The 16,258-nt window shown below is 48.7% G+C and overlaps 1 protein-coding gene across 1 annotated transcript in view; it reads left to right on the top strand.

Moving 5' to 3' along the window:
* Positions 1–16,258, top strand: part of col14a1a (collagen, type XIV, alpha 1a) — a gene marked incomplete at both ends in the record, with an annotated part of 81,384 nt that overhangs the window by 58,717 nt on the left and 6,409 nt on the right. The window contains 11 exons of the mRNA XM_084444521.1: positions 1,067–1,144; positions 2,619–2,705; positions 4,547–4,600; positions 5,440–5,535; positions 5,719–5,772; positions 9,815–9,868; positions 13,410–13,463; positions 13,884–13,955; positions 14,793–14,828; positions 15,275–15,341; positions 15,602–15,790. Of these exons, the coding sequence (XP_084300647.1) occupies positions 1,067–1,144; positions 2,619–2,705; positions 4,547–4,600; positions 5,440–5,535; positions 5,719–5,772; positions 9,815–9,868; positions 13,410–13,463; positions 13,884–13,955; positions 14,793–14,828; positions 15,275–15,341; positions 15,602–15,790 (841 nt within the window). The remainder of the gene's footprint in view (positions 1–1,066; positions 1,145–2,618; positions 2,706–4,546; positions 4,601–5,439; positions 5,536–5,718; positions 5,773–9,814; positions 9,869–13,409; positions 13,464–13,883; positions 13,956–14,792; positions 14,829–15,274; positions 15,342–15,601; positions 15,791–16,258) is intronic.

Raw genomic sequence — 16,258 nt, 5'->3', positions numbered from 1 at the left:
ATTTATTTATTTTTTTGCCACCAAAACTCAATTTAATTGAATGTTTAAAACATGAGTAATTGCATGAAACTCATAGTGGTTTAATCTTCTTCTGTAATTATATCAAACACAATCAGTTTTATTGTGAAACAAAAGCATACAAATTACATTTTCAACAGTGATGCTGCCCTCTGAAATTGGAGTTCAGAGTAGGAATGAAGTATTATTTAAAAAGCTCTTCAATCCCCCACCACCTTGTTACTGTCTGATAAGAGGTTTTTCTGTCACAAGTGCCATGGCTATTCTCAGCACAAGACCATATACATGCTTCATTTGGTCATGGTCACGTTTCTGAAGGAGATCAAGAGCACTTCAATAAGAAGCCCAATGCCCACTGGTGTATAAAGTCATAGTTGGAGAGAACTCTAGACATTGGACTGAAACTATGTATAGATACAGGCCCACCAACTATAAAGGTGGTCCAAACTGAATACCATGTTATCTGATCAGGGAACGTTGACTGCCAAAGTGTTTCTCTGTGACTGACCCGGATATCTGTATGCTGTTGTACTAAATACATGTTGAATTTAATTAACAATTCAGTTCCGGCAAAATACTTTCCTCTCTGGCCATTGATTCCTCAATACCATCAATAATCATCATTTTACCACTGTCTTTTCATGAGGGATCTGATTGAACAGCATTCCTTTCTCATTGAATGTATCCTACGCTCCTCAAGGTATGATCTCGGTATGAAAAACGGGGCACGTGATGATTACTATGGGGTGTTAGGCATGCCCAGATATGCCCCAGTGGAAAGTGCTGTGCACAGCGATTTTAATCAAGACAATTTGTGGAAAATGGAAAGTGTTTAGATTTCTCCTCCCAGACATCCAGTCCAGTCCCAGTGATGATTGTTAAGCTCGGAAGCAATTTACTCTCAATTTTCACTTGATTTTCCACCGGCGATTGCACAGGCTTGTCATGGTACCCTTGTGGTACTGTAGCATTTACTTTATACAGCACTTATGTTTGTGACTCTGTATGTGTGTGTGTGTGTGTGTGTGTGTGTGTGTATGTTGTACAGTTCCAACTCCAGATGTTCGACATCATCTGCAGCACGTCGTGGGCCAGTAGAGACAAGTGCTGTGAGCTGCCAGGCCTGGTAAGAAAGAGCCAAGCACCAACCATGACACCAGCCATACACCAACCATACACTAACCATACACTAACCATACACCAACTATGACACCAACCATACACCAACCATGACACCAGCCATACACCAACCATGACACCAACCATACACCAACTATGACACCAGCCATACACCAACCATGACACCAGCCATACACCAACCATGACACCAACCATACACCAACTATGACACCAACCATACACCAACTATGACACCAGCCATACACCAACCATACACTAACCATCGACCGACTATGACACCAACCATACACCAACATACACCAACCATGACACCAACTATACACCAACCATACACTAACCATACACCAACTATGACACCAACCATACACCAACATACACCAACCATGACACCAGCCATACACCAACCATACACTAACCATACACCAACTATGACACCAACCATACACCAACATACACCAACCATACACCAACTATGACACCAACCACTCACCAACCACTGACCAACCATACACCAACCATGACACCAACTATGACACCAACCACTCACCAACCATACACCAACCATGACACCAACCATACACCAACCACTCACCAACCATACACCAACCATACACCAACCATACACCAACCACTCACCAACCATACACCAACCATACACCAACCATACACCAACTATGACATCAACCACACACCAACCACTCACCAACCACACACCAACCACTCACCAACCATACACCAACCATACACCAACCATGACACCAACCATACACCAACCCTGACACCAATCCAGGGCCAGTCTGTTAATAATTAAGGTCAGTGCAGCTTCATTCCTCTCAAATACCACACAGGTACACCGTGCAAACTCACCCAGAAGTAGTAATAAGAGGGACAGACCACATGCACATACACACACAAACACACACACACACACACACACACACATGCACCCATAAACAAACTCACTCAGAAGTAGTAATCGGAAGGTACAGAACACATACAAACATACACTGTGTGGGTGGATTTATGATAGCCCCGGTGGGTCTCTGAAAGCACTTTTCTAGTTATTGGAGCAGGAGGGGACAGTGTGGTGATGACAGCTGTGTTTGTGCTGAGGCCCCCGGCCCCCAGATAGCCGTCTGTGATGCATGGCCGTGCTGGGAGGGGAGAGAGGCCCGCTTCCTCACTCCTGACAGCGTGATCAAACAGGGGGAGATAGGAACCTGAGGGCCCCAGGCTGCACACGCTCACGCACACACACACACACGCCCACACACACACACACACACACACGGTCATGCATATGGATAGAGACCTACAAAGTGTACTATTACTTACAAACTGAACGAAGCTCATAGCGGTTTGTTTGAATTATTATTATTATTATTATTATTATTATTATTATTATTATTATTATTATTATTATTATTATTATTGTTATTATTGTCCTGTCTGTGTTGTAGCGTGTAGAGAAGGACTGCCCTGCCATGCCCCAGGCCTGCACCTGCTCCCAGGACAGCAAGGGACCCCCAGGACCCTCAGGACCCCCGGTAAAGACCCCCCCCGCCCCCCTCCTATCTCTCAGTCTCTTCTCTCCTTCTCCTTTCCTCCTCCTCTTCCTCCTCCTACTCCTCCTCTCCTTTTAACCCCTCACTCCTTCTGAGACGAGAGACAACAGGGACAGGATCCCTAACCAACAGTGTAGTCGTCCTGGACTCCAATCTTCCAATAGATGATCAATATCTTTCAGTCTAGAATCGATTTCGAATTTGAATTTGATTTTTTTAATTTGAATTTGATTTGGAATTCCACATGGTATCACAGATCAAAATATTCATTTAAAAGTCATAATACCAACAAATAAAATCCCAGAGCACTTAAAGCATTAATTCAAACACTCATTTCCAAAGTGGTCCTCGATGGTAACATAAAAGCACTATGAAGCACCACGAATCAACCCTGATTTTAATCTGTCTGTGTGAACGGGGCCCTGAGTATGCATAGTGACGGGGAGGGTGGGAGTGTAAACAGATTGACATGGTGAATTAATGAATTCCTTTGGAGCGGTACGGTGTGTATGCTCTGGGGGGTGTAGGGATGGCGGGTTGGGGTGGGGGGAGGTTTGGAAAAGTAATTATACGGATGTGGATTTATCAATGCCGATTAGGCTAGCTGGCTCCTGTCCACACATGTATATATATATGGCTTTTTCCTCGTCCGGCCTGTTCTTGGCTTGTGTTTCAGACATCCGTTGAGAAGATTGAGATTTTTATCTCTGTTTCGTGCGCGGCCAGACTTTTTATCGATCTATGGCGAAAAAGCTGCAGTAGCCGCTTTCCTTAACGCATTATACATTGTGTCACACGCTGACTTAGACGCGTTTGTCTGTGTGTGGCCCAGTGTAGGAGGGTGACAGGTGGAGTGGCAGCTCGGGGCCCTCCTGTTCCCCTCAGAGACTCTCTTGACCGTTAGCGATGAGATGTTGAGAGGGCGGGCTGGTGCAGCGTTAACGTCACATCTGTTCTAGTCCCCCAGCCAGTGGCTCTGCCCCGATGGCCGCCCTCGTCCCCAACTCCCCGCAGGGGGCCTATTAAAACAAACACGGGAAGAGGAAGTTGGCCAGATTGGGACTATTACAAGCAGATGTCTTTAGCAGAGCAGAAAGTGGGGGGGAGGGCTGTCCCTGGTGGAAGCCTGGGGCCAGAGGAGGTCAGCCGGGGGTTTAGCGCTCCCCAGGTCTGTCCCCCCCCACCCCCACCTGGGCCTGCTCGGTCACGCGACTGGGCACTTACCGCTCGCGCAGCACCTTATGCCGGGCTCAAACTACAGGATATTTAAAATCCTAACCAATTTCGAAATCGGGTTACATCACGCACATAAGGAGAATCTTAACAGATATTCTTCTTGCGCATCTCAAACAAGCACACACAGCAAGATTTGGAAATAACGGCTCAGCACACACTACAGGATCTTATCGTGCCCGAGGGAGCAACGAACCACTGGTCTCGCCGTCTCACTTGTAAAGTCTGGACGTAATAATCTTAAATATCAAACATGTTTGATATTATCGGGGCCGCCCCGATGGGTCTGCGAGCCGATCGGGAGGTATAAGATTGGATCTGTAAACCCCTCACATTACAAGATAATCTAGGCCGATCGGCCCCGACCAATGTTCCAGACCAATTTTCTCCTCCGATTGTCAGGAGGTGTGAATCGGGGATAAATCGGCCCAAAAATCCTGTAGTCTGAGCCCGGCATTAGCCTGGGTCAGAGGAGTTTGTGAGGATTCGTTCAGTGTCAATCATGTCATACATTGATGACCTATGTGCCTAGCGAGTGATCCTGTGTGCGTGTCTGTGCATGTCTGTGTGTGTGTGTGTGTGTGTTCCAGGGAGGTCCAGGTATCCGAGGAGCTCGAGGCGATCGCGGGGAGCAGGGCAACACGGTAAAGCGCATTATCACCCTCCGGCGCAGGCTAGAACAGTATCACACACACACACACACACACACACACACACACACACACACACACACACACACACACAGGCCCACCCAGACCTTTCCAAAGAATAGCCCCCCGAAACAACTGAAAATACACGGAAATGTATAAATATCACTGTGCGTGCGGTCGAATTCTATTATTCTTGGAGGATGTTTCTTGTTTTTTCACATGCTGAGCAAAGCTCTGCCATCTCATGCTCTGGCCTGCAGCCCTGGCTGTCCCGTCCTGCCTGGGCGCCGGTAGGTGCTGGAACCGTTGGATGGATGGAAGGATCTCATTCCGCTTTTATTTGAACCCTTTCTTTATTATTTCGTAGAAGCCTGCCTTCAGCTCCTTGTTATTCTAGCGCTCTCTGTTCGGCTGCTCTGGAGGCTCTGGGGCTTCTGTCTCTTAAGTTAAGTCAGACCCAGTTTCACGCTGGAAAGTTGGGAACAGATGTTAGGAACCCAGGGCATTATGATCCCACATGGGTTTGACCTTGGACTGGCATAATCAGATTTCACTTATACAGGGATGACTAAATCAATTTCCTGGTGCATAAGCTGCTCGTATTCACTCCGAAAACACTCATATCTGCCCCCGAGCAGAGCCATACAGACAGGCTAGCCCATAGTACCTGTTTGGATCATGTGTGTATTTGTGGTGTGAGGCACCTTAAAGGAGAGTTGTGGATGGCTCGACTGTATAATCTCAAAAGTTTGAATGCACTGGTTGTAAGCATTTCTTGATACATGTGCTTGTGTGTGTGTATTGTGTGCGTGCATGTGTGTGTTTTTCCACAGGGACCCTCTGGGCCTACAGGGGAGGGTGGTCCTCCAGGACCCCAGGGCCCCCCTGGTCCTCAGGGGCCCAGTGGACTAACTATCCAAGGGCCTCCGGTAGGAGACAGTCCCCCCTGCTCCAGACGTTACACCACACCGCAGCTCTTTCAAAGCAAACAGATCAACTACCTACCGATAACACACCTAGAACTGATGTATCCCTCACTCACTGTGTTTGGCACAAGGTAGGGGTCCGTGTTGAGTCTGTTAGTTGGTCTTATGCAGCCTCGTCTCTTTCAGGGGGGTCCAGGAGAGAAGGGGGACCAGGGAGACGCCGGCCCACCTGGACCTCAGGTAAGATCCCTTCATCAAACCTTTTTCTTACTATCTCTCCTACCCACTCTGTATGTGTGTGTGTGTGTGTCTACACCCTCCACACACACCAATATGCACACCCACACACACACTCACACACACACTCACAAACATACACACTCACACACACTCACAAACACCCACACACACACTCACACACACACTCACAAACACACACACAAACACACACACACTGTGTGGACTGCGAGGATGCTCCGAGGGTGACAAAACAACACGGCAGCCCCATCAGCCATCAGCGTTCTGTCACCTCACCGGGTCAGTCCGGCCTGTAGTCTGTCCCGCTGAAGATAATACACTACAGTCATAATTGCCGACGTGTCACGCTCGGGGCCCCGCTCGTTAACCGGGGCCCGCTGTAATTATGCCGCCTGACAGGAGGAGTGGTGAGCGTGGGGGGGAGATAAGGCCTTGATTTGCTCCGACAGGGCGGCAGTCCCCGTGGCGGGGCGTCTGACACCGTTACCCTCCCCCTGCTCGGCCGGCAGCGGCGGCCTAATGGAATCGCTCACATGTGTAAACTCATTACCTGGTGTTGTTAATTGCCTGACCTGCCTGGGTGAGAGCTGGCGGATGTGATCGTGGGCGCCTGGGGGAGCTACCGTACTGCTTGACGGGGGGGGGGGGGGGGGGGGAGGCGGCGCAGAGGGGGAGAGAGGCGGGGCCGGAGGGGTCAGTATTGTTGTTTTAGGAGCAGGCAGCGTTTGGACAGCGGCGTTCAGAGCCGCAGCCTGTCATCCGCTCCGTGATCCTTGCCGCCGCGCCTCCCAGGGGGGGAGGATCCGATCGGCCCGATGTCCTCCGCTCCGCTGGTGGGTTCTGCTTCTTCCACAGCGTCGTCCAAAGGACTCAATGGCGCAACCGGACAGGCATGGCAACACGCGGCTGTCTGATTAGTCTTATGTAGTCGTGTAAACGCTCACTTACAGCCTGTCACGCTTTCCCGAGATGACGCGGTAAACATTCTCCATGGGACAGCGAGAGGAGATCATCTTGTGTGTGACTGCGGGAATATTCTGGAATTTTCCAAACCTCAGGGTGGTAACCAGAATAACGAAAATCACATTCTGTTTCCAGTAAGGAGATAAATAAAGCCTCACATAGACAAGACTCTACTGTTGCGTACTGTACGTCGCCCTGTGAAAATCAAGCCTGGGTCACCTGGACATCATTAGGCCGTGCTTACTGAGCTAGTGGTTAGGCGAGTTCTCAGACCTCATTCAAGGTTACTCATTCCATGTCTGCTCACCGAACCACGTCTGCTGCCGTCTCTGCCAGGCACTTTGTGGCATTAATAAAAATGACTGTCTCTGCCCTTTGCCATGCCGCGGGGGCACCGGCGTCAGCCATTAAACCTCTGGAACTTGTCCAGAAAGCTGCTGCTCGCCTGGTGTTCAACCACCCCAAGTTCTCCCACACAACTTCCCTTCTCCGTTCCCTACACTGGCTCCCTGTAGCGGCTCGCATCCAGTTTAAAACTCTGGCGCTAACCTACAGGGCAATGAAAGGAACAGCCCCCTCCTACCTCCAGGCCATGGTCAAACCCTACATCCCCTCCCGACCACTACGCTCTGCTACCTCAGGGCGACTGGTTGCCCCGTCACTCCGAGGCTCCTGCGGTCGATCGACACGGTCACGGCTCTTCTCTGTCCTGGCCCCGCAGTGGTGGAATGAGCTGCCCACTGATGTCAGGACAGCAGAGTCGCCGCCCATCTTTCGTCGCAGGCTCAAAACTCATCTCTTCAAGAAGTACTACAACAATCCTCCCACCTAAGCACTTATTATATTATATTGCACTGTACTTTAGATTGTGATTCTTGCACTTTGCTTCAGCACTAGATTATGCTCTTAGTCACTTGTTTGTTTTAGAAAGAAGATGCACTTGTGAGTTCTGGCAAGTAGTAGTACATTGGCTCTTCCTACGTTAAATGCAATTATTGTTAGTCGCTTTGGATAAAAGCGTCTGCTAAATGACTGTAATGTAATGTAATGTAATGTAATGCCTTTACACGAGGTACAGAAGTAATGTGTTTTGTCAGAAGCAGAGAAAACAGATGAAGGATATTGTGCCTTCAAGGGCTTTCTGTAATCTGCAGCCGCAGAGAATATCATTTACAGAGAACATCCATTACAGCACTCCTCCTCCTCTCTCCGTTTGTACAGTATCTCTCTCTCTCTCCTCCCCTCTCCCTCTCTGTTCCTCTCTCTCTCTCTCTCTCCTCCCCTCTCCCTCTCTGGTCCTCTCTCTCTCTCCTCCCCTCTCCCTCTCTGTTCCTCTCTCTCTCTCTCTCTCTCTCTCTCTCTCTCTCTCCTCCCCTCTCCCTCTCTGTTCCTCTCTCTCTCTCTCTCTCTCTCTCTCTCCTCCCCTCTCCCTCTCTGGTCCTCTCTCTCTCTCTCTCCTCCCCTCTCCCTCTCTGTTCCTCTCTCTCTCTCTCTCCTCCCCTCTCCCTCTCTGGTCCTCTCTCTCTTTCCTCTCTCTCTCTCTCTCTCTCTGTTCCTCTATCTCTCTCTCTGGTCCCCCCTTCTTTCCTCTCTCTCTCTCTCTCTCTCTCTCTCTCTCGATCTCTTCTCTGGTCCTCTATCTCTCTATCTCCTACCCTCTCTCTCTGTTCCTCTATCTCTCTCTCTCCTCCCCTCTCCCTCTCTGGTCCTCTCTCTCTCTCTGTTCCTCTATCTCCCTCTCTCTGGTCCTCTCTCTCTCTCTCTCTCTCTCTCTCTCTCCCTCTCTTCTCTGGTCGTCTATCTCTCTCTATCTCCTACCCTCTCCCTCTCTCTCTCCAGCACCACAATCTGCAGTAAATACAATATAACCCTGTTCATAAACATTACACCCTCTCGGTTTCAACCTGACATTGAAAAATGCATGTGCAGCCACTCCAATGAATAGCAAAGTGAACATGTGTGAGTGCGTGTGTATACAGTATATGTCTCTGCCTATGTATGTTTGTGTTTGTGTGTGTGTGTGTTTGTGTGAGTGTGTGGGTGTGTGTGTGTGCGTGTGTGCGTGTGTGTGTGTGTGCGTGTGGAGGAAGGTTTAATTTAAACTTTGTTACTTCCCTGATCTCTCCCAGATGCATTGAGCGTCTCTCCTTAGCTCCGTCCTCCGGGGCTCAGGGCAGATTTATCAGGGTTGACTGTGGCAGTTCGGCTGAGGCCAGAGAGAGCACCCAGGGCTAATGTGATGATACAGAAACACTCAATCTGGAGAGGCCCATTCCTCTCCTGCCTGCTAAGCCATTTCTCAGGGCCCAAAGGGTGTGTGTGTGTGTGTGTGTGTGTGTGTGTGTGTGTGGTCATGTGCGTGTTTGTTTCTTTGTGTATATGTGTATGTGCATGTTTGTTTCTCTGTGTATGTGTGTGTATGTGTGTGTGTGTGCTCATGTGCGTGTTTCTTTCTTTGTGTATGTGTGTTTGTGCATGTTTCTTTTTGTATGTGTGTGTGTGTGTGTGTGTGTATGTGTGTGTGTGCATAGCTGACAGAGCAGATATCATTGCTGGTATCTAGGGTGAGGGTGCTGCCAGAGCCCTGTATTATACACCACCTGGGCATTAATCACATCTGGCTCATCACATCCTATACACGGCCTCGTGCCTTTTATAACCCTGCCTTATGAGCCTCTCTAGTAATGTTGTAGCAAAAGACTAAATCATCCCGAACAGCACAACTAAGGCGATGATTATGTTTGGAATGGGTCCGGGGTGCATTGGAGTCGTAAGGCTGTTCCAGATTCAGCTGTGAACAGACAACAACAAAAAAGTCCCTGGTGTTGTGAATCAACTCACTCAGATTAGACTCTCCTCTGTCGGCGCCGTCGCCTAGCTCGCCACCTGCTGTCGTGACCACATCAGCGTCTTAAGTCCACGTCGGTGGTTTTACTGACAGTCTGGCTCTGGGTCTCCTCCTCATTTTTCCTCCATTAAAGATGATTGATGTCTGCTAGTCTAATGTCCAGCTTTGCCATCTTCCTCAACGTCCTGTATAATGACGTTCTCTCTCCTCCAGGGGGTTCCCGGGTCACCGGGGTCAGCGGGGAGAGGCGGCCCCACCGGACAGAGGGTAAGAATGGATGCGTGGTGTCTGGCTCTAAGACATACTGAGATAACGACTGCATTGTGTTCCCTCAAAAAACATTACAGTTATTAAAACGTCTCTACAAGATGCTCTGAGCTCTGAGAGTTCTATAACTCTATTTTATGTGTCATTAAAACGGATAGAGTGTTGCCATACAGGCTTGCCTGTCGTTAGGTTTCCATTCCCCTGAAGTCATTATATGTGATTCCCCTGTTTGTGTAGCGATGCCAGGTGGCGTTAAATCAGATACAATGTGAATGTTTACCTATAAAGTATGTTTGTTTTTGCTTGATATACAGTAAGCTTTGCATATTATAACATAGGTGCAAATAAGGACATGCTAAGGTTAATACCTTCAATATGTTTGTTTCAGACATACTTTATTACAGATTATCTTGGTTCAGGTGATTATATCAATGCATAGGAAACAAGTATTTATGGATCAACCAAGATACTAAGATACACCAAGATAATTGGCCCTAATGATGTTGCCATATGCTTTCCATATCTTAGATATCAATCACAAACCATTTTAGTATCACAGAAGTATTTGGACAGATATGGAAAAATATAATGTGTAGAGTGATATGGAATCTCCATTCTGTCATTCCACATGGCTGAATCATCAACCGCCAGAGGCTTCCAATGACCCAGCAGGCCGGACTGTTTAGATGAAACCTTTATCTGAACTGACTCTTTCTCATGATGGAGTATTCTGGATATACGCTGATAATGATTATTATGAGAGGAATGGCAGTCTTGAATCATCCCATTTCACAACAATAATGCGTATATTAGTGCTAGAATAATTCCATTCACAAAGCTGTTAATACTGGCTAGCAGCCAGTGGTGCTGTTACAGTACAGTAGACCGTGCTGCTCACATTTAAGTCATCAAGCTCTAAACAGACTGGGCAGTTGCAGTGCTCAACGACGCCAAGTCAGATCAGAGACGAAAAACAACCGTCTCCTCATGGAGTTCGGTTTTCTTTGTAGAAAAAAAAGCATGGATTGGTCTGGCCATTTCAATATGAAGCCATTTGTGCTGCAAGTACATTTTACTCAGGCCAATCAGCATCCTATTCGCCTTATTCACCTGGCAGCCATATTGGTCAGTCTGGGGTGCGGATGTGGAAGTGCCCGTTGACTTCAATGTTAAAAGTTTGCTGTGAAAACACCACTTCCAAGAACTGAGGAATAGTCAAAATAACAGGCTGTATACACTATCGGGGTAACAAACTCATCATTACCAGACTCTGATTGTTTTTCACTGCCGTTGTTTTCGTGTTTGGAAATACATGGAGGTGAATGATCCATAGTTAGCCGTTAGCTGCATTCACTTCCATGTATTTCCAAACGCGAAAACAACGGCAGTGAAAAACAATCGGAGTCTGGTAATGATGAGTTTGTTACCCCGATAGTGTATACAGCCTGTTATTTTGACTATTTTGGTTCTTGAAGTGGTGTTTTTACAGCGAACCTTTAACATTGAAGGCAACGGGCACTTCCGCATCCGCACCCCTAATTACGTCAGACTGATCAATATGGCAGCTGAGGTGAATAATGGCAGCTACAGGCGTAGCGTAGGTGGTTGAGGGCAGCTGATTGAAGTTAGCCCATGATAGACAGCGAATGAAAGATGGTTCATCCAATCACCTGCCAACCAAATGTTTTTGAAAGTGCTTCACAGAGCTTCCCAGATGGTTCTGTGTAACAGACAATCTGGCACATGAGGCTACTAGTGCTACTCTCCATGACTCTCCAAGGTGAGATTATTATTGCCATCTTTCCCTACTTGGCCCGTGCTTTTCACCGCCTTAATTATCAAATAAACATGCTAGATCCATGGGTATCTTACCCTAGTATCTTTAAAAGCAGCTGTTCTCTGACAGGCCTTTACACATCTGAAAATCTCAGGTGAATGGGTGTGTTAGGAATGAAGAAAACATCCTCTTTCAGACTTCAGAGCAGAAAGATAAACGATAAAGAGAAGGTTGAGAAAGTGGCATAGTGTACAGTATGTAGTCCAGTGGTGCCATTCACATTATTTCACAGGTGCAGGATAAAAAAAGGTCAAATAGTAGAAGAAGGATATCAGCACACTGTTTCTGTGCTCCCAAGATGCTTTAATATAGTACGTGTCGACCTACACTGCACATCGACCTTGATGTACCTCATGTACCGGTTGATGTTCAGTACTTGACCAAGACTGCGTAGGTGGAAACGTACTATATTAAAGCACCTTGGGAGCATTGTGCTTTAAGTGTGCGGATATCCGTCTTCTACTAAAGTAGCGTAGTGCGCAGACAAGAGCTGTGTTCGGAATCGCTCCCTCGTTCCCTCACTCCCTATTCCCTATATAGGGTTCACCATGTAGTGAACTACCTAGGGAACGGAGAAAATGTAGGGTACATGCACTGTTCCCTGGAAATCAAGGTGAATTGTGGGTAATAAATAGTGGACTATATAGGGAACGAAAATTCAGTGGAGAATTCGAACACTACAAACAAAATGGCTGACGCCCTATATAGTGCACTATAGTGAATAGGGAGCGATTCCGAACACAGCTAAGGTCTGTGTGGTGTTTTGTTTTTTGTGCGATGCAAGCCACCAGAGCGACGCTGATAGAAGCCAAGTTCCGGGCATTCGGCGCGAGGCCTTGCGCCCCCAGGGGTCCGCCGTCTGGCCCGGCTTCTGGTGCGCTTGTGACGTAACAGACGCCTGGGGAACCCCCTGGCGCTGCGTTGTCCCCCTCCGGCTCGGGCTGGAACGTCGCAGCGCTAAACTGCGGGAAAGAAGAGAACTACTGGATGTGGATGTGTGTACGTTAGGCGGCCTGGCAGAGGCCGTCCCCCTCATTAGCTTGTTCTGAAGTAGAGGACAACGCTCCTCGGATTACAGGGCAGCTCCAGGCCATTTGAATGGTTTCAATCAAGCGCTGGTTGAACATTCTGATGCTAACCTACACCTCGAACGCGGTTTGAAGGGGAACAGAGGCTGCGCTGCACCACCCCTGGCACTCTGAGGCCGAACAGAGAGGGACATGCCACAAGTTAAGAAACCTGTCATGTCTGCTCACAGCAAACGAAATCATGTCCACCGCTCTGTAAATGATGTTTAGTGCAGACTGGTTGAAGCCAGTAGAAGTGGAATCTAACACTTGGCATCATACTGAATGTGTTAACTATGTGCCAAGCTAGTTTGCTTACATTTTGTACAGCCCACCAATCACACTACACAATCTACAATATGATGGCGTGTGCAACCTTACAAACTGACAGCTATGTCATGCCCAGTCTGGAACTCTCACAGACTCTTCTATTCTGTCCACTCTCGTTCTCTCGTTCTCTTTCCATTTGAGTCTATTCGGTCCCCCCTTCCTTGTTCCTCGTGTCTGCACAGCACTGCAGAATGTACCGGTGGTTTCGCTAAATGATTACTGTGTTCGTTATAGCGGTTGAAAGCTCCGGACCCCACGAGGTCACATATCCCATAATGAGCCATGTTCCTCCTTGCTGTGTTCTCAGGGTCTGCCTGGTAAGGACGGGCCACAGGGACGGCAGGGTCCTCCTGGACCGTTAGTAAGTACTACTCTCCCTCCATTCCCTCCACACAGCGGCTGAGTGTAGCACTGTGCTGCCTTTACGTTGTTGTTTATTGTACTGTTCATGTCTTCCTGTTCTGTTTCCCGTTACGCACTGTTGGCGTTGTGAGTGGGCTCCAGAAGGAGTAGCTTGGGCAACAGCTACTGTGGCTCTAAATAAATGGAATAAGCTCATAAACTGCAGATTTCTACTCGGCACTCATGAACTTACTCACCCTTTCCCCTCTCTCTTTTTAATCTCTTTTTTACAAGCTACAGATTTTTTCCCCCACACAGACTTTTTTTTTTGAAAACGCAGATCGTTCGGTTGAATCATGTGTACTGCAACATTTGATGTAGTGATGTAATGTGTGAGTTGAATACAGATGGTCACTGTCCCCTCTTGCCTCTGTTCCAGGGATCCCCAGGGGCCCCGGGAGCACCAGGGTCCAGTGGATCTGCAGGGCCTCTAGGAGACCGGGGGACACCTGTAAGTACCACAACGACCGACATCACCAGACCTGGGTCAGTTTCCTCACCAGACTGGATCAAATCTATCCCACAATAGCGTCGCCTGGGCAATGTGGTGTCTTGCTCAAAGGGCACACCGGCAGTGATTTGGCTTTTTGTTAGCGATTGGCTCTCCCACAGACAGTTGGACTGGCCTTCTCCTGAGGTGTCCTGTCTGACTCTGTTTGTGTGTGTGTGTGTGTGTGTGTGTGTGTGTGTGTGTGTGTGTGTGTGTGTGTGTGTGTGTGTGTGTGTGTGTGTGTGTGTGACCTCTTAGTGAACTAGTGAGGGACACCAGGGAAAGGAAATGTGTACAGTAGTTAGGGAGTGAGGCCACACTGATCTCATGCCTGGGCCAGCTGGCGAACACACACACACACACACACACACACACACACACACACACACACACACACACACACACACACACACACACACTCTCAGTCAAGGCCACCAATGCATGAGTCCATGTTTCCCTGAAGGCAAAACGGTCTCTCTCTGCAAGGCCCGTGTTGAGGTCCAATTATTTTGATGATACCATTTCTAAATGCCCTAGACTTTAATCAGGATAATCCTTCCTGCTTTCTGATAGCGTTATCTCAGATATGCATCTATTATCTTTGTGTTTGGCCGTATCGAAGGAGTTGGACACCGTTGCCTAAACACTTGTGTTCTCTCCCAGCTGTCGAGTCGAGAGAGCATTTACTTTTAAAATTGTACCGCAGGAAAAAAAAAGACGAAAAAAAACACCACGGACACTTCTCAGCCTATCCCGGCCGAGCGCTCCTTCTTCTAACTTGTCATGTTCCCGTTTCAGGGCCCGGCTGGCACCAAGGGAGATAAGGGAGAACGGGTAAGTCTGATAGCGCAACTCAGCGTTTAGATCCTACGCCCTCGCTGTAGCAGCACTCAGCCGGTTCCTCCCTGGTAGTTAATCAGGCGTGGGGCTGGCGGAGAAAGCTGCTCACGGTACAGTAAAAACTCTCCTAAGTAGATAAAACAGCAGTCTTTCCACCCCCCCACACACACTGTGTTTTATTAGCTGTTTACGAAGCCTGTTGCTAAAGATGTTAAATCTGCCCTCGGGTGCTTTTACAGGGAGGAGGTGAGATCCCTCTGACCAAAGCTGACCTTAACCTTACAGATTCTTACAGGCTCTTTGGTCACGCACTGCTACAGTACACAGAATGCTCACAGCGGGCCTGTGTTTAGGGTTGAGAAGGGCCGTTAAACACACCCACAGAGGCATGTCTAGTGTGTGTGTATATCAGCGTAATTCCCATGCTGTTTGTTTTGAAGGGTGACTTGCAATCCCAAGCTGCCGTCCGTTCCATCGCCCGGCAAGTGTGTGAGCAGCTGATTCAGAGTGAGTTCTACACTGTGTGTGTGGTGCATGCGTGTGTGTGTGCTGTGTGAGTGTGTATTGCATGTGTGTATGTGTACAGTATATGCGTGTGTCTGCGTGTGTCTGTGAAAGAGAGTGAGATAGAGAGAGCGCAAGGCGCACGGCGCTCTTACACCTCAGCATCACGGCGACTCTGCCCAGGGTAATCGGGGCAGCACTGAGCCGAGCGCACAGACACACGGTAGAGCCGACCCAACGGGCCTCTCGTCTGTGTCCGCCAGGCCACCTGTCGCGGTACAACTCCATCCTCAACCAGATCCCCAGCCAGGCGGTGTCGGTGCGGACGGTGGCGGGTCCGCCGGGCGAGGCGGGTCGGAGGGGCTTACCCGGGCCTCAGGGAGAACACGGCCCCCCAGGCAGACCAGGCTTCCCCGGAACCAACGGACAGAACGGGAGGCCAGGCGAGAGAGGTAGGCTTTACAGAGTGTGTGTGTGTGTGTGTGTGTACATGCATGTGCGTGCGTGTGTGTGTGTGTGTATGTGTGTGTGTGTGTGTGTGTGTGTACATGCATGTGCATGCGTGTGTGTGTGTGTGTTCCCCCTATTGTTTCACTCTGCCAAGAGCAACGAAGAGGCTGAAAACCTCAGCATCAGTATGTTCATCACCCTGGGTATCTGTAGCAGTGTGGACCTCATGGTCCCAATTACAGCCTGATAATAGAGACACATAGAGGAGGGCAGACATGCTGGGCTTGGCTGCCCACCAGTCAGCCACTGTAGGGAGAGAACAGTGGGCTGGTTCTCTCATCCACCCTTAAACACATAAACAACGTGTCGGATCGGTGTCACTCCAAAACCACAACCACAGCCAGTCTGACTCAGCTGGGCAGCGTTGGTTAAGGTGTGTGTGTGTGTGTGTGTGTGTGTGTGTGTGTGTG

This window comes from Borostomias antarcticus, assembly GCF_949987555.1.
Source record: "Borostomias antarcticus genome assembly, chromosome: 10".
Lineage (NCBI taxonomy): Eukaryota > Metazoa > Chordata > Actinopteri > Stomiiformes > Stomiidae > Borostomias > Borostomias antarcticus.
This window is presented reverse-complemented; position numbering and strand designations above follow the sequence as displayed.